This window comes from Emydura macquarii, unplaced genomic scaffold (genome assembly GCF_026122565.2).
Source record: "Emydura macquarii macquarii isolate MOO-44397 ecotype Brisbane River unplaced genomic scaffold, CSIRO-AGI_Emac_v2 contig_2734, whole genome shotgun sequence".
Taxonomy (NCBI): domain Eukaryota; kingdom Metazoa; phylum Chordata; order Testudines; family Chelidae; genus Emydura; species Emydura macquarii.
Window position 1 is genome coordinate 2,045,342 of NW_027132871.1, and position 24,057 is coordinate 2,069,398.

General features: G+C 39.0%; 1 protein-coding gene across 7 annotated transcripts in view; it reads left to right on the forward strand.

The window, feature by feature from the left end:
• Nucleotides 1-1,376: 1,376 nt before the first annotated feature.
• Nucleotides 1,377-24,057, forward strand: part of AP1S2 (adaptor related protein complex 1 subunit sigma 2) — a 37,779-nt gene continuing 15,098 nt past the window's right edge. For 5 of the 7 annotated variants that reach the window (XR_010923267.1, XR_010923266.1, XR_010923265.1 and 2 more), the window contains exons 1-4: nt 1,377-1,538; nt 4,019-4,197; nt 11,263-11,371; nt 12,154-12,291. Coding sequence is in view for 3 of the 7 variants with exons in the window: in XM_067566105.1 (XP_067422206.1) it covers nt 4,019-4,197; nt 11,263-11,371; nt 12,154-12,291 (426 nt within the window). In the remaining 4 variants the exon portion in view is untranslated. Of the gene's footprint in view, nt 1,539-4,018; nt 4,198-11,262; nt 11,372-12,153; nt 12,292-12,666; nt 13,930-24,057 lie in introns of those variants that run through there. The other 2 variants (XR_010923268.1, XM_067566107.1) reach the window with 2 other exon arrangements.

The following is a 24,057-nucleotide window of genomic DNA, read 5'->3' on the forward strand; positions in this document are numbered from 1 at the left end:
GATTGGATTCTGATCCCTCATTTTGCTAATATTTACTGTTGGACAAATTATTCACACCTTTGGGTGCCTTTCTCCATCTCCAATATGGGGGAGGAGGGGAAATAATTAACACAGTTGGAGTGTTGAAAATTAAGTTGTTAGTTTCTTAAAGCACTTTGACTTGCTTAGGCAGAAATCACTTTAGAAAGGTAGCAGGTACATGACGCCTTGATCGTCGGAGCCCTGGGCACTTGGGATCCCCATAACAAGTGTGTGCTGAGGGCCTGCGGTGTCGGTTGGTGCTACACCCCGCTGATGCGGTGCCTCATGGTGTCTGACACCATCTGGTGGTTGAGAGACATTTACATCGAGCACATCACTGGTCACAGCCAGTACTGGGATGAGTAAACCGGAGCACCACCACGAGGAATTTATAGATTAAAGTACTATCTATACCACATAACTGACTCAATGAGGGACAATCCACTATTATGGACATACCTATTCTGCATCCTATGTAACCCCTGCAATAAGTGATGCTCCCGAATTACTGACCGCGTGTACTGTTAACCTTCAAATCTATTACCCCCGCCCCCCAGGATACCACATATTATGCTTTCATTGTACTCCCTGACTCTCAAACAAACGCTGTACCCACTGATAATCTGTACATTATGCCTGGATGTCCAGGCACTCTTCTGTTTAAACAGTGTACCTGACATTTTTTAAACATTAGCTGTAATACAAAATTTTAAATTTGACTATACTTAAGGACTACTTCCATCATCCCCATTTTTGCTTTCTCACAGCCCTTCTGTACTTGACATTTTCCATGCAGGCTCCCTCAGCCCAAAAGTGCATTTAAAAATAAAGCAAACACCTGAACGCGCCTGTGCTTTAGGGGCTCCCCTAGGAGGGAGTGGGTTCCAGCCCTACCATGTTCGAACACTAGAAGGTACGCATGCGCAATCAGAGCTCCGAGGTCTCATTCATTCCAGCCCCGCTTTGTGGAGTGGGTTAGAGAAAAGGGTTATCGCCCGGCCGCTGATTGACTGATGTCATTTTCCGATCTGTGTCTCCCTCGGAGATTGGCTACTGTAAAAACACTGTGTGTGTTTGATTTTCCGGTTGGCTGTTGTATTCCCTACTTCTCCCTATTGTGTTTCTGTCACGCTGATTGGCTCCTCTTTTTCCCGCCCCCTTCCTAGTGTGTCTGACTCGCTCATTGGATGTTGCTATGCTACCTCCCGAGCGCCTGTGTGTCCGCCTCGCCAATTGGCTGTTCCAACCGCCCCTGCCTGCCCCTCCCATTCCGTTGAGCACAGCCGGCCTGCGTCGCCTGTGTTCGGCGAGCTAATAAAGTTTTGTTGGGCAAAAAAAGTGGCACCTCCCCTCGCTCCTGCCCCCTCCCTGCCGGGGCCGCGCGCCACGCCTGGGCACCTCCCTCCACCTCGGTTAGGGCCCTGGGGCGGTTGCTGGCTTAACCGTTACCGGGCTGAGCGCGCGCGCGCGCCACAAGCTCGAGCCGGAGCCTCCCGGCGGCTCTTCCTGCAGGCACGGTAAGCGGCTCCGAGCCCGCCGGGGCCAGCCCCGCCTGAGGGGGGTGGGGTGCCTCCTGGGGAGGGGAGAGGGAGGGCGGACAACACCCGGCACTGCGCCGTGTGCGCCCCGCCCCGCCGCCCTGGCTCCCCGGGGCACAAGGCGTGAAATGTCCCCTGGCTGCCGCGCGGGCCCGGCTGGGTTGAGGGGCGGGGCTGGTGGCTGGGATGCGAGTCCACGGGCGGCGGCGGCGGCTCCGCCGGGCTCCCAGAGGACGGACGGGTCCGCGGTGGCTACCGAGAACCCCCCCCCTCCCCCCGCTGCGTCAGGCAGGCGGCAGGTGCCGGAGCCCTGCGTGGGGGGAGGCAGCCGGATCAGGGCTGAGGCCGTTAGCGGAGCAGCCCCCGTCTAAGCGGCTGGCTGGGTGTTTGCTGGTGCTCTCCCCTCCTCGCAGTGTTTCCGCTTCGCTTCGGGCTGGCGGACTGGCCGAGCCCCGCTCGGCGAGTAGTGCAGTAGGCGTTGGCGCCACAAAGCGGGCTCTGTCCTCTCCTTGCTGCACCACGAACTTTCTCCAACCTAATGGTGATATCACGGTGGGGGAGGAAGTGCGACCTGGAGCAGGAGCCCTTGGCCAACCTCTTCGTCTTTGTTCCCAGAGAAGCTGCAGAGCTGGAACTGGTCTGCAAACGTGACACAATCAAACTGGGTCTGACTAGGGACTGGGAATGGTTGTCTCATTATCTCATTGCAAGAAGTAATTGTCACTGATCCCACGTTCTCACCTCCTAATCAACGGTTGTGAATAGGCCTCATCTACTCTAACTGAATGGACTTTGTTAACACCTACCCTCCCCATTGTTGTTTCTTACCCTTGTATGTATGTATGTATATATATACATCTCCTATCTGATTTCTATTCCTTACATCTGAGGAAGTGGGTTACAGCCCAGGAAAGCTTATGCCTTCAGAAATTACATTTGTTAGTCTTTAAAGTGCTACAGGACTCTCCTTATCTTTGTTCCAGTTTCCCTGTCTGTAAAACGGGGAAAAGGTGTACCACTTCATCAGGCTGTTAGGAGACTTAATCAGTGTCTTTAAAGTGCTTTGATATTCTCTGGAATAAATTAAAATAAATGGGGAAAAAATATTCTTAATGCAATACCTCTCGTCCAGTTGACAGTCTGTGCTATGGTATTCGAAACTATGAGTTTTGACATTAGGGGGGTGACTCTGCAGCTTTTTAATTTGTCTACAGTAGAACAACTATGTTGATGGCAATGAATATCAGCAAAAGATGTGTGTACTAGTGTTGAACATGGTTTAGGTGCAAGCATAGACAAAAGGTGGTGTTAACCTGTTTCTGAAATTCCTAAAACACTGTTTCTTTGTCTGCAAGTTAATCTAAATCTTGTGCAGCCCACTGTGCAACCTGTTGTTGATATCATTTATCATCAGTGCTTCATTTTTCTAGTGTAAGAACATACCTTAGACAGTGGTTACACCTTTAGAAACATCTTGTAGATTTAGTAGCTTTTGAATGGCTGTTTGACACTTCTCCTTCTTTGGGCCAAAAGAAATCTGATGAGGTTCAACAAGGACAAGTGCAGAGTCCTGTACTTAGGACGGAAGAATCCCATGCACAGCTACAGACTGGGGACTGATGAGCTAGGCAGCAGTTCTGCAGAAAAGGACCTGGGGGTAACAGTGGATAAGAAGCTGGATATGAGTCAGCAGTGTGCCCTGGTTGCCAAGAAGGCTAATAGAATATTGGGCTGCATTAGTAGGAGCATTGGCAGCAGATCGCGGGAAGCGATTATTTCCCTCTATTCGGCATTGGTGAGGCAGCATTTGGAGTACTGTGTCCAGTTTTGGGCCCCCCACTACAAAAAGGATGTGGAGAAGTTAGAGAAAGTCCAGCGGAGGGCAACAAAAATGATTAGGGGGCTGGAGCACAAGACTTATGAGGAGAGGCTGAGGGGAACTAGGCTTGTTTAGTCTGCAGAAGAGAAGAATGAGGGGGGATTTGATAGCAGCCTTTAACTACCTGAAAGGGGGTTCCAGGAAGGATGGAGCTAGGCTGTTCTCAATGGTGGCAGATGACAGAACAAGGAGCAATGAGCTCAAGTTGCAGTGGGGAGGTCTAGGTTGGACATTAGGAAAAAGTTTTTCACTAGGAGGGTGGTGAAGCACTGGAATGGGTTACCTAGGGAGGTGGTGGAATCTCCATCTTTAGAGGTTTTTAAACTGCGGCTTGACAAATCCCTCGCTGGGATTATTTAGCTGAGGTTAGTCCTGCTTTGAGCAGGGGGTTGGACTAGATGACCTCCTGAGGTCCCTTCCAACTCTGTGATTCTATGATTTCCAGTTGTGATTGGGGGGAGTATGTGGCTATCTATTCTTACTTTGAAATATTTTTAACTAATGAAACAAAGTTTGAAATGTTCACATTTGATACAGCTGAAGGACAGATTAATTACGGTTTTATTTGTTAATTCAACAGATGCAGTTTATGTTGCTTTTTAGTCGTCAGGGGAAGCTGAGACTTCAGAAGTGGTATGTCCCGTTGTCTGACAAAGAGAAGAAGAAAATCACAAGGGAACTTGTTCAGACAGTGCTAGCCCGTAAACCGAAAATGTGCAGCTTCCTGGAGTGGAGAGACCTGAAGATTGTCTACAAAAGGTGGTTCTGCCTCACTAAGCTGATAATGACTAGACAAAAAAAATGTAATGAATAGCAAAGAAAATAATGAAAGTGAAATATTTTCTCCCTTTCTAGCTGTGAAAACAGCCTGGTTTGAGGGTTTTTTAAACAAAAAAACAAAAACAAAAAAAAAACTAATTTGATACCCTGTAGGAAGCATTTGTGTGTAGAGCCACTCGTGTTTAGAAATATGCTGAGGAACAAAGATTAGGTTTTCTTAAATTCAAGAAAGAATCATTCCTTCTAGTTCTGTGTTTAGCTGTCTAAGTAAAAGGATGCATACAAATATGAAAAACAATGTGTGATTTAATGGCTATTTAGAATGAGTAAATTCTATAAATATGTTTACTGCAAGCAGTGGATAACTTTATAAATGGGTTACAAATATAATTTGTTCTCAAAGACCCATAGATATGAATAAGAAAATAGATTTTTGCTGTCAGTACAAAAAAGTATATTTTCATTTTGAGAAATAGTCAGCTTTCTATGGGTGAAAGTACTGTATAATTTTCTTAGTCAGAAATCTCCCTTTGTGCCTGTTTACTTGCAAAATGCTAAGGTTGTGCTGCTGAAATGTTTTGATTCTTCTGACCTTTTGAATGTAATACAAAATAGCTGTGAAATTGCTTTTGACGTTCTAATGAGGTGAAGGAAATAAGTGCATCCTACTAAAAGCTAATTTTATAAAAGGAATTTCATCCTTTCATTTTTAATATTTAAATAGGGAATCAGTGCACTTTAAGAGGATTTATATTTTTTAACATTTCCTGCAATTCCATCTTAGATTGTAAATAAAGTATCTTGGCCTACTCTTCTTGCCTTCTTTCCATTGGTGAGAACACAGTTTCCTCCACCCTGAAAATGGAACTGAAATTACTGTGGATAACTTTAATAATTCTGATACATTGTGGCAAATAGTATAGCTGGATTCAAGAAGGGATTAGACACTTAGACCATGAACCTTCCTACACTTAAGAATGTATATAACTTTATTCATATGAATACTGCCATTGACATGAATCAATCTAATCATATGAGTAAAGGTGTGCTTGTGTTTGCAGGATCAGGGCCTGAATTAGTATGAAAGAGGATATAACCTGAAGGCCATATAAATATGTATCTATACCTTTCATGCCTACTTGGCTATGGAACCTTTGTAGGCAATACTTGATGGGGTCAGAAAGCACACATCTTTTAAGCCCTGTAGTCTACTGAACAAAGGGATGCAACATCCATTGTAATCACTTGTTTCACTCTCTCCACCAACCAGTGTGTCAAATTGAGAAACTTATTAGAAGAAGAATTGTGCTGTAGTTTTTTTTTTTTAAAAAAAACCCTGCAAGTTAGTTAACATAAGGGAAAGTAATCCAATTTTTCCTTTGTTTTATTTCCTTGTTTTTCTTCGTCTTTGGGTCATCATGGTCCTCACACAGCTGAAGGAACACCACCAAGAGGACTGGATTTAAGCAGAGCTATATAAAAACCACTTAGTCTGTTAGGTATAAGTGCTTTTGGGCTGGGGAGAGTACATTCTTCCAAAAATGATGATGATGTAACCCAGAAGGAATAGGACCAGGATCTGGTGGTCCAAGAGCAGCCTTCAGAAGAAACAATCCTTCATATTCAGAGAGTTCTGGTAGTCTTCGTCAAGAGCAGGTAGCAAACAGAGAACTGCACAATCTACAGAAACTGACAATCCTCGGCAGGGGTCACAATCCTCCTTAGCAGGGGGATGCTTCATCTTAGTTACAAGTTTGAGGATGCAACAGAGGATCCTGAACTAGTCCTGTACCAAGATCTGCTGTCTTTTATCCCATCTTTGGGGACATTTTGGCTTACAGGGTAAAAACCATGACTTGTTTAAAAGAAACACAAAACAACATTTTTCAGTTTCATGTTTCTAGTTCTTCACATTTTTCTCATTTCATAGTCTAAATCACTAAAATGGATGCTTTGTACTTGTTTCTTTTAGAACTACCTAATTGTTAGAATTTCAGATATTGCAGTGCAAGGTAGGTTCATTTAAATCAAAGGAAATTTAAAGCAATGAATTTTAATTGTTTTTCATTTGTATTCCTAAAGAGAAGTTGATTCATACTGATTGGTAAGAATTAAAACAGTTAAATTTACAGCTAAATACAGCCTTTATACTAAATTTGGTGGTGCTTTTTGCAAACTAGGATAAAACACTGTATTTATACATATTTATTTAAGCAATTATATAGCTTACTTTACATTTGTTCAGATACTTAATTTTTATATTTTGCATGGGTTAGAAAATGATGAATAATGCATTTCTTATTTGCTAGATTGTTTTTTTTTTTTTACTTGTGGTTTGTTTTGAGCTCTTTGGATGGGAACGCAAATGTAATTAAAATGCAAAAAACAAAATTAAAGTTAGCTTTAGTTTACTAATTAAAAACATTTTAAGTATGCTGGATACATAACGAAAAAGTTAATCAAAACATGCTTAACACTAACTGATTTATTAAACAAATTGTTATCTGCAGTTAGTGAATTGAACTGGTTGCTTCTGGTCACAGTTTCCTACAAGATTTTAAAACTAGCAGATCTCTTCCTCTCAACCCTAGTTTTTATTCATAGATTGGAAGAGAAAAAAATCTTTCCTGCTTTTCAACTTCTTATTGACTTTTAACTTTGAATTAACTAATCATTGAACTGAAATAGTTAAATAACCGGAAATGAAGAAATTATTCTTTCTGCAGCTCTGGAAAAGGCTACTGCTGTCAAAAGCTGATTTACTGCTTCTACCAGTTCAGTGATTTGACCTTCTTTAAAATGTTGGCAGTAAACATATACTGCTTAATTTTTGTATTTAATGTGATTTTAATAGAATAGGTTTAACCTTAACACAGGTTGTCATAATTTCACATTTAAAAATAAACTCATTTAAAATTAAATGAAAACATCTGATTTTTTTTTTTTTTTTTTTTTTGAAAAAAAAATTAAATGTCAATTTTTATCCACTGTGCTAGAGAATTTTCTAGGACATTTGACACTTGAAATGGTCATCTGTGCTAAAAAAAGAAAAGGGCAAGTCCCAGGGCCTAATTAACATTCTTTTGTTGTGAGATCAATACAAACTCAAATACAAAATGGGTAATCTTATAGCTTGTGCTATATGTACTCCACCTGACATATTCAATATACACAAATCAAGAAAGCTGAAATGCTTTCACCGAGGCCAGGGCACTCCATCATGGTCTGTAGTGGCAAGACATCCTCTGAATGAAGGAGGAAAACATTAAAGAATATCTTCTTGTATCTTAGTGAGGAAAGAAACACAGAAATAAACTTACACTTTCTCATCTCCAGAGGATCCACCCTAGATTTGACAAGAGATTTAGCTTGCCTGTTTCAGGGCATGTTTGGATATTTACAGGTCCAATCTAGGAGAACCAATATGACTGCCTTCAAGCATTAGGGCCTTATGAGGGTATGTGACTTTGTTTACTCCTTTACAAGATTACAGCTGTGGGCCTTGCAATTTTGGTTGAATCAAGTACTTGTGCTTGCTGTTCACCACCCGGATATGGGAGTGTATTTCTTTCGGAGGTCAGGCTTGTTCCTGTTTTTATTATTGCTGAACATTTTGAAAGACTATACTCTCTTCCCAGCCAGCATACCATTATAGGCACCTATGTCTCTAATTTGTATTAGGGGGTGCCAACTTATAATCTTTTGTACTTAAATATATTTAATTTTTTCTCCTTCAAAGGCTATAGAACTTGAAAAAGCATTCTAGTTAGCACTTGCTTAAACTTAGCTGAAAATACCACAGAGGCAGGGTTTCCAACCTTAGATTTGTGTTTAAATACGGTTATGAAGGACCAACTGTGTAGTTTTCTAAGAAGAAAGGTCCAGGCTATGTGGCCTGTCGTATTGTTGAAAAGTTTTTTGATGCATTAAAATGGACTCTAAAAGGGTTGGGTGTAGGTTTAAAATCTGTATTTAGTCATGGACTCTGTATTATAACCAGGTGTTAGGAGTGAAAGTTTTTGTTTGTTTTCTTTTTTTAGTGACACAAAAGCTGTTTTTGTCTGAAACAGGTCATATTGTTTGTTTAGGTCATACTTAAAGCCTGTCCTTTTAAGAGCTTATTACTCATTTAACTTGAAATGAAGGTTTGCTATTGTCATGAGATTCAAATTATCCTTAAGCATTGGAATGGAAACAATTTAGCTAAATTTAGCAATAATCCGCTGACATTAAGATGAATGTAAGAAGTCATGTGCCTTGAGTAACAGAATAGAAGTATTCAGACAGGTTTGCTTTGAGTGCTAGTAAGTAGAGTAAGATTCTAACTATTGTGCTAAAACAATGCACAGGTATTTTTGTCTTTCCAAACTTATGTTTTAACTCCAGTGTTTTACTTTTAATTTAGATTTTCAAATCTTACCTACTGCATGCCTCTGTACTCTTTTTTTAAAAAAAACCAAGCCAGTAGAAAGTTGATTACCAAACAATTGTGCATAAAACATATAATTTGGTTTGTAATGCATCCCAAAATCTACTAGAGCTACTGTAAATAATGTAGTTGCAGTGTTAAAGTTAAGAGCAGAGGAAGGAAAGTTGCTATGTACAAGTAAGGGAGGCGATATCTTTTCATCTGAGATTTGAAATGAGAGGGAAAATCAATGGGGTGAAGAAATACAGGAATGAAACCTTAAATGTCAAGAACTGCAGTGCAGATATCTCTTACACCAACTGAGGAGATGGAGTGGTAGGATGAAAAGTGAGAGGAGTGAGGCTCAAGTTAAGGTTGTGGAAGCAGTAATTTTTTTAACTGGATCCTGAAATGAACAGAAAGCTGGTTGAAATTGATGATGAAAGTGCTATTATTGGCACACACATCTGTGTGTGAAGAAGCAGCAGCATTCTAGCTCATCTTCAGTTGGGAGAACTGGGACTTGAAGGTCACAAGCGAGAGACACACTGGTTGAGGGAATGGGAGATGAAGGTATGAATGAAGATTTCAGCAGAGGTGGAATAGAAAATGTCCTGCATGGGCAATGTTGTGAGTGTGGAGGTAGGCAGACTTAGAACATGGGGGAGTTTGGGAGAGAATTGGTTCAGTATCTTAAGGGCACAAGATGATAGATGCAGTTTGAAGATGTTCCTCTTGATCAAGAGAAACACTTAGTTTTTGAGACGTACATCTGAGGAAGACTAAGGCCATGTCTACACTAGGAAAAAAAGAATGTGTTTTCATCAAATACCATATTATTTATTTGTTTTACCATAGTGCCTAGGAACTCTTGTCTTGGGCCAGGACCCCATTATGCTGGGCGCTGTAGAAGCAGAACAAAAGTATGGTCCAAAGAGCTTTAGATACAGATACCTTGTAAAATCCTAGTGTAGACAAGGCAAATCTATCTTTATGTAGATGCGGGAGGTGAAACCTATAAAAGGGTTTGCGTGCACTAGAATATTATAAGATATAATTAATGCAAGATTGCTATCCTATCTGTATTAAAGAAACACTTATTTTTTTTCCTAGTGTAGACCTGGCCAGAGGGCTGGCAGAAATACAGTCATGAAAGGTGCCAAAAGATACATATAGTTGAGTATCGGGTAGAAGTGGTATTAAGGTTAAATGGCCAAGCGTACCCTCCCTGGCACTGAAGGAACTTGCTTGCAGCAAGAAATGTAAATTTAGATAATCGTACACCATTATGAATACTTCTATAATCCACCTCATTTTCTCCATTTTACAAGCATAGCAAATTTGTGATTTCTCTTAGCGAAGAACACTAAGCAGAGCTTCCTCTGGAACTTATCCAGTCCCTCAACTGATGAGGCTTTTAGGGGCTGCTTTAGAGTTTCATGTAGTTCTCTCTTCTGGGAGGTGGCATACATTTGTGGTTTGGCATTCAAATCCAAGCCTAAAAGCTGAGGTTACTTCTCCAACTGAAGATTGGTTACTCTTATTTGGAAGTCAACACAGCTGTTTAACCAGAGTACATAGTATAGCATGTTGGTATTGTGTACATTTGTTTAGGGAGAATATGCCTTAACTGATATAAATGATCTGAGTTCAACAGCTCATTTCACATAGGGCACCAGCTATAATTTGATAATTCTTTCTCCCACATGCAGCTGGATGGATGAAGAAATTAGTATTGAGTTGTCCATCTGATTTTCAGCCTTCAGTATTGTTAAATTCAGGTTAAAGAGTGGATGAACTAATGAAAAAGTGCAATTCTCATTCTTCAGAATTAAATGGGGAGAGGAAGGAGGAGGGGGAGAAGTGAAGCAATGATTGTTATGGTGGGGCCTGAGGTGGTAGCTGGAGTTGAAAGCAAATAATTTGTTGGGGGAAAATGATGTCCAGTGACCTGTTGATGGCCTTGTATTAGCCTTTTGTCAGAGAACAAATATTGGAAAATGAGTTGATGCCTTATGATTAGCCAGTGATTTAATGTTATCAGTAACTGCTAAAATAAGATGGTAATTGGACATATATAAATAAATAAACATTATTTTTTTACTCTAAAAATAGTCTGTCTTGTTATAAGATATAAAAGCTTTAATATCCTAAATTGTTGGTTCAAACCTGTCCCAGATGAGTAGAGACAGTGATAAATATTTGGTTGTTGATTGCCTGTGTGAAATTACTTGGTGGTTATAGTCTGTAGGTTGGTGGGCCGGTGTTTATTCAAAACCGCCACCCTGTTTGATACTAGAACTAATCAGAAAACTTCTATTGCATCAGGTTTGACAGAAAAAAAAGAGATTTTTAAATTTTCTAACCAGTTCAGTTTGATCTGAGAGAAGCCAATGGTTTTAAAAAAAAACATAGAAATTGAAATATTGTTTGATCCATGGAGGTGGTCCCTTCCAGTTCATTCATACTGTGTGGGCAAGCTTGTAGTGCTGCTGCCTCTACTGTGCTGCTTCTGAGGATACATAGATCTCAATTTCCAGGACTGAGAACAATCTGGTACCTTTCAGGAGCACTAATTTAATTGACACGGGGGCTGGATTTTTTATACTAACATAAAGATAATTTTGTTGTTGCAGATATGCAAGTCTTTACTTCTGCTGTGCTATTGAAGATCAGGACAATGAACTGATAACTCTGGAAATAATTCATCGTTATGTGGAACTGCTTGACAAATATTTTGGCAGTGTAAGTTAGTGACTTTAATTTTGTTTTAGGTTTTTTGACAGAATTTTATTATGTATTTTTGTTAATATAGTAAGTGCATCATCTCCTTGTTCAGTGTACAAAATAGTTTTAAAAGTGATACGTTTGCTGCTGGACATGATATCTGATATATGGCAAATCTTACATCAGTTATTCTGCCAAACCAACCTCGTAACTAATTTATCTTCACAACACCCCTATTATGTATCCTGTCCCCCTTTCCTCCCAGACTCCTTCCCCAATCTACTTTCCTTCAGCTGCAATTTCAGGGAAAGTTCTGCTCAGCCCCCTGCAGCCCAAGGCTAGAGCATATTCAGTGCAGATGGAATCATATTTAGCTGTGAAACTCAGGCAAGTCTCTGCTAGCAAATGTGAGCTGTGATTTTTTCAGATGCTTGTGATTTGGCTAAGTTTGGGTGGATTCTCATGGGGACAGTGAAAGATCCATCCCTGACAAAAAGGGGCCTCCCCCTGCCAAATTTCAAGTGCCAGAGCTTCTCGGAGAAAAGGTCACCAGAATTCTTTAATGTGAGCAAGACTTATTTCTCACTAGCCTCATTCTCAGAAGTGGCTGAACTATGTTGGCTGAAATTCTTCACAAAAAATTCAGCCTGAGGCAAATGCCTGGTATGGAAATTTTCAACCCAAATAGTTAGTTTGGCAAAGTTGTGAGCAAGTGAAAGAAGAAACTAATAATGGCAAGTGTCGGCAACCTTAATAAGGCAGTGTTACTCCCCTATCATAACACTTACTGTGCTTTTCAGGTATGTGAACTTGATATCATCTTCAATTTTGAAAAGGCTTATTTTATTTTGGATGAGTTCCTGTTGGGAGGGGAAGTTCAGGAGACCTCCAAGAAAAATGTTCTTAAAGCCATTGAGCAGGCAGATCTGTTACAGGAGGTAAGCAAATGGTACTTCTCCTGCCTAAGAACCAGCATGCTGTGCTATGGGGCTAGGAAAAGCTCTCACTTTTCTAATATTGTAGAAAGTGCTTTTTAGCATGCTTAGCATGTAATCTCCAGTTAGTTTTCCTGTTTGTGCTGTATATGTTCTAGCACTGTATTATCTTTCAGCTTGTTTGTTCTTTTCACCTTGTATTCTGTACATGCATATATAACCTACTGAGTGGTTTGTTTCTTTTTAAAGCTTTTGATTTATTTAGAGATTGTCCCTATGTTGTATGTGTTTTACTAGAAATGCAAGCTGCTGTTTCCATGCTTATATCTAATATTAATAGATTTTGCTCTTTTTAATTTATCCATATCTTTTCTTTAGATTGATCTTTATTAATCTTTAATCATCATGATAATCACTAGCTTTTTGTCATACCTGATGCACGTGTGCTTCTTTACTGTTCCATTGCTGAAATCCCAGAAGCTAAACTCTATTCTTTGAGACTCTTTCAGGTATAGTTAATATTAACTGTTCTAAAGACGTTGTCTTAATGTTGTAGTTAATTTACTTTAAAATAGAAATGAATTATAAAGTTAGAATAATAGTTAGTCAGTAGTCATAGAAATATATAGAATGAAGTAGAAAAGGCAATAAAAAATTTATCCATTAATCAATTATTGAAATAAAAAATATTTCAACTGTTCATTTCTGACTTTGGAAAACTGTAAGAGTATGAACTCAGATCTTAAACCCGGAGTTTGGAAAGCAGTTATTTTTTTTAATTGTACAGCAAAATCCTTAGTAAAAAGTAAATTGTGGTTTTTTTAATCTTGTCTCTACCAGCCCCTTCGTATTTTATTATTTACTAACTATGGCATAGGTGGCGTGTGCCTCTTGAATTTGGGAATGCTAGTTCCATGCTGAAGCCCTGTCCCTGCTCTGCCTCCTCTCCCCCTGAGGCCCTGTCCACACTCCACCCCTGTTCTGCCTCAGGCCCAGTGCTCTGCCCCTGCATCCCATTCTGCCCCCTTCTCTAGGCCCACCCACTCTTGCTCTGCTTCCCACCTCCGCTCCGCCTCCTTCCCCTGACACCTCCCCATCCCCCACTGCTTGCTCCTGTGGGAGACTTGTGTAGGGAGGCAGGAGGTGGACCGAGGGCAGGGCCTTGGAGGCAGAGGCTGAGTGGAAGCTGGTGGCAGCTGTTTGGGGAGGCTTAGCCTCCCCAAGTCTTTTATACCTGCCACCTATGCACTATGGTCTCCAGGTTGTAATATTAGATTGGCAGTTCTAACCATGCCTATGACACCTGATAAGACCTTGGGAAAGACACTTAACTTTTCTGTGCACCGGTTTGTGACAGAGATGTACAACTTGCCCATCTCACATGCGTGTTAAAGTTTAAGGCTTGTAAAATGTTTGGCGGTCATTGGTAAAAGGTGCTGTATAAATGCAAAATATTTTTCAAGCTTTGTCCTGTGAATGTTTTGATGGGTTATTGATTTGTCCTGTGAGAGATCTGTTGATCTGTCATGTGAGCATTCCATTATCTTGCTATTGCCTCATGGCCATCCTATTGTTAAATTATAGGATTGCAAAATCATCCCATCGTTTATTCTCTACTTTCATAGTTTAGTTGCATTTTGTAATCCTGTTAATTCAGTTGAAGGTTAAAGGATGACATATCCAGTGAATGACGTATCAGCTAAGGTGCTTATTTAGAAATACAGTTCAATAACACTTGAGATACATTCTTTTTTGGTCTGGGAAGCTTAACTATTCCTGCCTTCAGAGGATGCTCTGAAATCTTTCTCTCATCACTCCTTTATTGGGGTAAGAGGGGAATTTCCTAAGGAGATGAATATTCCAGGGCTGCTGAAATTTTAGCTGTTTGGTATGCTACTAATGCCATTAATTGTTATAGCGTACAGAAAATGTTCCACATGGTTTTTCTTCTAAAGCTTTTGCTTTTCAAGAATCATATGGGGAGTAACCTAGTAAATAGTCAGTCTCCCTGCAAATGCATGATTGTTCCTCACAATGTCTTGAAGCATTTTGTCCAGTCTAGTTTGAAAAAACCCAAGCATTGAGACTTTCAGTACTTTCTTGGGAGGCTGTTTTATTGTGTCCTACTGTCAGGAAATAGTTCCTGATATTCTGCCTAAATTTTTCTCACCAGAGCCGCCACTCATATGCACAATATATCACAAAGCGAAAGATTTTCTTTGACCCCTAAATAGATTACATGACAGTCATTTAAAAAAAATTAAGCGTATTTTTAATACATTAAATGTAATAAATTTAATGTATGTATCATTAACCAGTTAGTGTTTCTAAAGCATTTTGAAGATGACTAACTGTTCAGAAACATTCATCACACAATGGAGAACATCATTTTAGAGATCTTAAGTGGTCTTTTGAGTGAAGGATTCTTTAATGGGAGGAAGCCAAGGTTGTCGTGAATAATATGAAAAGGAAAACCTACACAAGCAAGAGTTATTTGAAGAGTGAATTTGCCCCTTATAAGCTTGTCCCTTTGTGTATTCCCGTGGCAGTTTTCCAGGAGATGCTTTATACTGTAGAGCACCTTTTGGAGTATAATGTACTTAAGCTGTCAGTGCTGATATAGTCACAAACACTCAGGGCTCGTCTACACTTAAAACGGTGCAGGTGCACTGCTCTAGTACTTCACTGAAGACAGGAGAGCTTCTGCCATCAGCATAGGCACTTCACCTCCCTGAGAAGCGGTAGAATTCTCCCATCAACCTAGTGCTGTCTACACCAGGGGTTAGGTCAGTTTAAGTGCATCGGTGAGTGGTATGGATTTTTCACAACATAGTTATACTGATGTAATTTCCTAGTGTAGAGCAGTCCTCAGTTCTGTTAGCACTCATCTGATTGTAATGTGCTGATTTGGGAGACATGCAGTGGTTTCATGTATACAAGATGCTCATTTTTCATTAGTATTCTACCTAGCTCCCTCCACACTGACAACACTTTGAGTATTTTTGTATCTGGTGCTCTCCACTAAAGTTATCAATGAAAACAGCTCACCCTCATCTTTAAAAGATCTGCAACCCTGACAGTACTTTGCATAGTTGTAAGTACAGTGCATAATTGTAAGAACTAGGCATTTTGAGTACTACTTTGTCTCTTCTGTATACGTGTTTGTGTGTGGGCCATAATTTGTCATATTGTGGAACTTTGAAATAAAAATGTTCAGGTCTTGATGTGATATTAGCCACATTGCATTGTAATTATATTTACAGAACCAGTTTTCCATGCTGCTTCCCTGTATTCTACTTCTCTCAGGTTGGCATTGATATTAGTGCAGTATTCCAAAAGAATTGTACCAATTTCTGCATGCACTTTTGTCTTGTGTGTATATTGTTTTTTCATTTATATTTTATCTTTGTAGGTTTCCTAATGTAAGCACCAATTCAGTAAAGCATTTAAACACAATCCTAAGTAAATCCTGGTTTAACAGAGCATTTAAGCATTTATGGTTCAATTTAAGTTAAGGAAGAGTTTAAGTGCTTTGTTGAATCAGGGCCTTATTAGATGATAATCCACTACTTGTTTTATTGCAATTACCAGTCAGTTTAGTAATTTAAAACAGTTACTGAGGCATACCTTTGTGAAAAAGAAACATATTGCGTTTGAGGTCATAGCTCAACTCTTTGCCTGCGGTGACATTTTTCCTCTCTAAGCATAAAATGCTATTACGTTTGTGCTAATAAATGTATCTCCTATTGAACAGCTGAAAAGTAATTTTACTTTTCCTTATGCATCATATTTTTGTGGATGAGTAAACATCATGTGGCCAATTTCATGATTGTTTAAAATTCCAATTAAAACGGTTAACTGTTTTAATAATACTTGACACAGTAATAAGTAAATAACACAAACGAAATAGTTTGCGTTGTAGCATGTTGGTCCCAAGATTTGAGAGACAAGGTTGGTGACATTACATCTTTTATTGGACCAACTTCTGTTGGTGGAAAAGATAAGCTTTAGAGCTTCATAGATCTTTTTCAGGTGTGAAAAATATTAATTACCCATTTTAAGTGGTTTTTTGCAACATGTGTTAACCCATTATTCTTAACAATCTGTCCCACCTTGTATTTAGATGTGATACTCAGGTTACCTTTTCCAAACCTGAAGAAGAGCTCTGAAGCTTGAAAACTTGTCTCCCACCAACAAAAGTATCTCTCAAATAGCGTAGTACAGTACAGTAATAAAATATCAGTTTTTCACTTAAGAATATAGGATTGATAGTCAAGAATTTAATGATGGCACATTAGTATGAGATACTGTCTGAAACAGTGACTAATACTGTGCAAACCTACATATTAGTTCCAATATTCTATGAGGGAATGTCTTGTTTTCAGTTCATGATCAGCCTTGAAGCATGAAGATAAAATGAAAGGGCTAGCAATCCTACCAGTATAGTTACAGATACTAGTCTGTATTTTTAATACTGTAAGACAGAAAGAATGAAGCTCATTAAATGAAACAGAATTACCATCAATGTTTACTAAACAAAGAACATAACTGTTTAAGGCTTGGCAGCTGGTGAGATTTTTCTTTTAATTTTTTTTTAAGTAACCACATTTCAAAATAGCTTTGTGGTGTGAATTTTTTCTTCAGGAGAATGCACATATCACTAGAGATTATTTATTCCTCCAGAGATCATCAACAGAACACCTTGGATATTTCACTGTAAATACTGATTTTTGTTTTTAGTGGAAGTTCCAGCAGTAAGGCTAAAAGATCTATTGGTAAATAACAATTGGTTACTTTCTGTAAATATATTTTTAATCATTTTTATTATAATTTTCTAATCCTTTACTAAATATTACTAAAGCATGTGCTTCATTAAAATCAACAATTAGCTGTATTTCTTTAATCATTTTAAAAAATATCTAGCATCCCAGTTTCAGTTAGTGATCTCTTATCCTTGTATATGAGGAAGAGTAAGTATTAATTTTCAGTCTGTTATTCCTGTCTGTTTTTTGATGTGGGGATTTTTTGTATTAAAAACCTGCTTCCTCACTAAGATAAGCAACTTGTGTATTTGGAAGTGGATGCTATTTTGGAACTCTCCTAATTATGCCATGAAAATTTCCCATCAGAGGAAGAACTTTTCAATTGGAAACTGTTGGTTTGAAAGAGCAACTATATGTAGACTGTAGGTTTATGTATGGTTCTAAAGGCTGTATGCCTTTAGTAGTATATAACAATTGTGCATATAAATAATGCCCGCAATAGCAAGTTTTAAAAATAAAAATCCACAAACATTTTAACCTATATAAGGGATTTCCACAAGTGAGTGGGAACATAGGTTTTTCTCCATCTCTATTGGAAGACTACTTCTGTGAGCAACTGCTTTAGATGGTCCTTTGAGTGATTGCTTAAGATAGTTTTACTGTATCTAAGTAAACAGAGGCTGAAAAACTCAGTCATGGGTGAGTGGGGCATTTTCTGTGGTGAATGTGGTGACTTCACATTCAGTTTCTACAGAATCTAATCTTTCATTTTAAAATGTTTCTAGCCCTTATAGTTGTGAACATAATCTTCAAGTATAGGCAGAGATTGCTGTTTGCCAGAGGCTGGAAATGGCTGACGGGATGGCTCACTTGATGATTATCTGTTCTGTTCATTCCCTCTGAAGCACCTGGGATTGGCAACTGTTGGAAGACAAGATACTGGGCTAGATGGACTATTGGTCTGACCCAGCATGGCCATTCTTATAAACCAATGAAATACTGTTGTCCTGACTTATGTCCGGTTTGGTGCTTCTGCTATTACTCATGTTCCACAAAAGCAAAAGAATTAATGAGAATAGCAGGGTCTCGACTAATTAATCGTATTGACATAATGCAAACTTGCATATGATGACAGTATTATTGTGAAATTTGTTCTTCATATATAACTCCCACTGGCATCAGTGGGAGTTGTGTATTAGACACATTTCATCATACCTTTAGACCTTCAAAGATGTATACATATGCTTCATTTCATGCAAGGATTTCTTTTTCACTGAACATTTTATTTGTATTTTCTAAATTGAGCTATATTGTGGGCACACTGGTGGAAAGGTAACACTCTGTCAGTGGGAGGCATTCAGTTAATGAAGGGTCTGGAGATTGAGGTCTCCCAACCAATATAGAGATTTCCATTGTTGCCCAAAGTCCCAGGGAGATGTAGGACGTGGAGGTGGTGATTAAGTAGACAACAGTCTTTCCCTAAATGTAATACTGAGCCAGTGTTCAAGGAGATGAGACTTTCCAGGACCCAGTAGAATGATCCCACCCCTGATGTGACAGTCTCTGTACTGTTGTGGAGAACGAACGTCTCAGGGAAGGAGACCATCGAACTGGAGGAGAGGGAAACAATCCAATAGTTGGTACCCTCCTTCCAGATGTCATGGTATCTTCTTGCATGAGAACACCTCTCTGGGGGAGGGAACGCCAGTTATTAGGAAAAGATAGGTAATAGTAATGGGGGACTTGATCATTAGAAACATAGGTAGCTGAGTTTATGTATGACCTGGAGAACCACATGGCGACTTGCCTTCCAGGTTCGAAGATTGCAGATACCTTGAGACATCTAGACATAAGCTTAGACTTATGTGTAAGCTTGGGAGGAGCTGGTGGTCGTGGTACATGTAGGTACCAATGACATAGGGAAGGATAGGAGAGAGATCGTAGAAACCTAGCAGCCTAAATTTGGCAAGAGATTGAAGTCCAGGACCTTCATGATAGCATTCTCTGACATGCTTCCAGTGCGCAGGGCCAGCTAGGCAGAACTGCAGGGTCTCAACGTGCGGATGAGATAATGGTGTAGGAAGGAGGGGTTTAGAGGCTTATTAAGAACTGGGAAACCTTTTGGGAAAGGGGGGAGCCTATATAGAAATGGTGGGCTCCACCGAAACCAAAATGGAACCAGACTGCTGGCATGTAAAATTAAAAAGGTCCTAGAGCAGTTTTTAAATTAAGGGGTGGGGGAAAACTGACAGGTGCAGGGAAGCATGTGGTTCAGACACAGATATCCCTTAGGAGAGGATCTATTAATCAAGATTCTCTATATCCTAGTAAGGAGGAGAGGATGGAAGAGGATAAAATATGGGTAGGATCTGATGAGAAACAGTCAAATGAAAGTCGTGTTCAATTACATAACATAATGGCAGACAGCTAAAAAGTGACAATTTTTTAAAGTGCTTATATACAAATGCTAGAAGTCTAAATACTAAGATGGGTGAACTTGAGTGCCTCATATTAAATGAGAATATTGATATAATAGACGTCACAGAAACTTGTGAAATTAGGATAATCAATGGCACACAGTAATACCAGAGTACAAAATATATCAGAAGGACAGAATAGGTTATTTTGGTGGGGGAATGGCACTATATGTGAAAGAAAGCACAGAGTCAAATAAAAATCTTAAATGAACCAAACTGTGCCATAGAATCTCTATGGATAGTAATTCCGTGCTTGACTAATAAGAATATGGCAGTAGGGATATACTACTGACCACCTGACCAGTATGGCGATAGTGACTGAAATGCTCAGGGAGATTAGAGAGGCTATAAAAATAAACTCAATGATAGGGAATTTCAGCGATCTCTCTGTTGACTGGATGCATGTCACCTCAGGACAGGATTCAGAGATAATGTTTCTTTACACCTTAAATGAGTGCTTCTTGGAGCAGCTAGTCCTGGAACCCATAAGAGGAGAGGCAATTCATGATTTAGTCCTAAATGGAGCACAGGATCTGGTTCAAGAAGTGAATTTAGCTGAATCGCTTGGTAATAGTGACCATAACAATAAAAATTAACATTCCTGTGGGGGAGGGTGGAGAACAACAAAGCAGCCCATCACGTTAGCATTTAATTTAAAAAAGGGGAACTATACAAAAATGAGGAAGTTAGTTTACATAGAAATTAAAAGGTACAGTGCCAAGAGTGCAATCCCTGCAAACTGCATGAAAACTATTTAAAGATACCATAATAGAGGTTCAATTTAAATGTATGCCCCAAATTAAAAAACATAGTAAGAGGACAAAAAAAAGTGCCACCACAGCTAAACAACACAGTAAAAGAAGCAGTTAGACACAAAAAGGCATCCTTTAAAAAGTGGAAGTTGAATCCTATTGAGGAAAATAGAAAGAAGCATAAACTCTGGCAAGTGAAGTGTAAAAATATAATTTGGAAGGCCCAAAAAGAATTTGAAGAACAGCTAGCCAAAGACTCTCAAAGTAACAGCAAACATTTTTAAAGTACATTAGAAGCAAGAAGCCTGCTAAACAACCAATGGGGCTACTGGACAATCGAGATGATGAAGAACCACTCCAGGAAGATAGACTATTGTTGAGAAACTAAATGAATTATTTTCATCAGACTTCACGGCTGAGATGTGAGGGGGATTCACAAACCTGAGCCATTCTTTTTAGGTGACAAATCTGAGGAACAGTCCCAGATTGAGGTGTCATTAGAGGAGGAACAAATTGATAAATTAAACGGTAATAAGTCACCAGGACCGGATGGTATCCAGCCAAGAGTTCTGAAGGAACTCAAATATGAAATTGCAGAACTACTAACTGTCGTATGTAACCGATCATTTAAATCCTCTTCTATACCAGATGACTGGAGGATAGCTAATGTGGCATCAATTTTTAAGTAAGGCTCCAGAGGCAATCCTGGCAATTACAGGTTGGTAAGACTAATTTCAGTACCAGACTGATTGCTGGAAACTATAGTTAAGAACAGAATTATCAGACACATAGATTAATACAATTTGTTGGGGAAGAGTCGACAGGGTTTTTGGTGAGGCATAATTTCCCTTTACAGTCCACTAGAATTCTTTGAGGGGTCAACAAGCATGTGGACATTGGTGATCCAGTGGATATAGTGTACTTAGATTTTCAGAAAGCCTTTGACAAGGTCCCTCACCAAATACTCTTAAGCAAAGTAAGGAGTCATCGGATAAGCAAGAAGGTCCTCTTCTGGATCAGTAACTGGTTAAAAGATAAGAAACAAAGGGTAGGAAGAAATGATCAGTTTTTGGAATGGAGAGAGGTAAATAGTGGTGTCCCACAGGGGTCTGTACTGGTACCAGTACTGTTCAACATACTCCTAAATAATCTGGAAAAAGGGGTAAACAGTGAGGTGGCAAAATTTGCAGATGATACAAAACTACTCAAAGTAGTAAAGTCCAAAGCAGACTGTGAAGAGTTACAAAGGAATCTTACAAAAAATGGGTGTCAGAGCAACAAAATGGCAGATGAAATTCAATGTTGATAAATGCAAAGCAGTGCATTTTCAAAAACACAATCCCAACTATATATATAAAATGGAGTCTAAAGTTAGCTGTTACCACTCAAGAAAGAGATCTTGGAGTCATTGGATAGTTTTCTGGAAACATTCACTCAATGTGCCAGCAGCAGATAAAAAAACTAACAATGTTGGGAATCATTAGGAAAGGGATAGATAAGACAGAATATTGTATTGCCTATTAATAAATCCATGGTATGCCCACATCTTGAGTATTGCATGCAGATCTGGTCGTCCTATCTCAAAAAAGATGTATTGGAGTTGGAAAAGGTACAGAAAAGGGCAACGATAATGATTTGTATGTAACAGCTTCCATATGAGGAGAGATTAATAAGACTAGGACTTCTCACTCTTGGAAAAGAGATGATTGGGGGGGGGGGGGGGCATGATAGAGTTCTGTAAAATCATGACTGGTGTAGAGAAAGTAAATAAGGAAGTGTTATGTACTCCTTCTCATAACATAAAAACTAGGGGTCACCAAATGAAATTAACAGGCAGCAGGTTTAAAACGAACAAAAGGAAGTATTTCTGCACACAATGCACAGTCAACCTGTGGAACTCTTTCCCAGAGGATGCTGTGAAAGCCAAGACCGTAACTGGGTTCATAAAAGAACTAAAGTTCATGGAGGATAGTCCATCAATGGCTATTAGCCAGGGATTGCTGTTTGCCAGAGTTTGGGAATGGCCGACAGGATGGATCACTTGATGATTACCTGTTCTATTCATTCCTTCTGAAGCACCTGGCATTGGCCACTGCTGGAAGACAGGATACCGGACTAGATGGACGATTGGTCTGACTCAGTATGGCCGTTCTTATGCTCTAGTGTCCCAACATGTCAGGAGCATGAAGGGGAAACCAGCTCTGCATTTTGGAGGTGTAGTCATCAGGATGATATGTGAAATATAAATCCTGACTGAATATATTTGTTGGAGATACTAAGGCATGTTAAGCAACAGAACAGATGTTAGGCTTGGTGTCCTGACCTGATATAGGAAAAATCATGTGCCTTTGAAAATGTATGTTTGGGTCATATGATTTGGATTCTGTTGTGATTGTGCCACAGATTACCTGTGATCTTGAGCAAGACATTTAATCTCTTTGCACCTATCTTTTATAATACATTTTGTGAAAATATATTCATTCATGCTTGAGGTGCTCAAATACTACAGTGATAAATGCTGTAGAAAAGCCTATAAGTAAATTAAATGCTTAGGTCCAATTTGGGAAACTACATTCATCGTACTTAAATTTCTCTTGAAGTCTTACTTGCTTTCTTGCCTCTGTTAGTGCAAGATATGGCTGAATCTCTGTGCTAGGGTGTGGGGGATTTGTTATTTTTTGTGAGGACCTTGGAAATCCTCTGGAATAGAAAGCTCTATAGGCTCTAAATATGAAATAAAATAGCTTTTTACACAGCTTGTTTCTTCAGATTTAGGTAACTTGTTACAAACTACTGAACTCAAAAGCAAAGTGCAACAGTTTTAACCCAAATTGTCAATTATTTAAATGTTCATGTTTCCAGGTTTATAAATTGAATAAACACAAATTATTATAATCTTCTCTGCCCAATTAGTTTTAATGGAAGTAAATGCTTATATTATGATGCAAAATGTTTTTTAATCTCTGTTCCCCCTGGACCAAGACAATTTTGTTAAAACAATGAATATCACTTTTATGAACAATTCATATTTACTCAAGTTTTACATAATTGTGGTTGAACTAATTGTCGTTCAGTTATCTTGTGTGCTGTCATTGGGTTGTACAACAAGTTTAGAACTTAAATACTTCTAAAATAATCTCTTTGGTAACATGGGATGTAGCAGATACATGGTAGTGTGATATCGAGGTCTGATGCGGCACTTGTTTGCAATGACTTGAAGAAATAGGGCCATCCCAAAATCATGTCTATTAAACTTCTAAACCATGCCACATTATCATGTTGTTCTTTGTGTGTGTCTGTTTTAAATTATTTAACTCTTCATAATGTTATATCTGAGGACAAAGTATGATTTATAATCTTTATATCCTGTTTTTATGTTTATTTTATAGTTGGCTGGATGTTTATGGCTACTCTGCTTGTAGTTGGATTTGCTTAAAACAACTTTTTTTTTAAAGTATATAAATTCACTAATATACTTTCCATTAACTATTTTTGAGACTACTGCTAAATGCCCTAATCCTATAATAGAAGTACAGCTGACTTTGAGATGAATACATTACAAGAATATCCATATTCACAAACTGCAAGAATATTAGAACATCACCTTCTTGGTCAATATTTTAAACCTTTGCAACAGTAGAGACCAAGTTCTCAGTTTGTTCAATAGTGGCAGGCTAAGCTGGTGTCGCTAGTTTAGTGTGGAATCTATATTATAACAGTTATTTAAAAGTAAAATCAGCTTCTTAATGCCACTAAATGTGCTTTGTTCAACCAGCA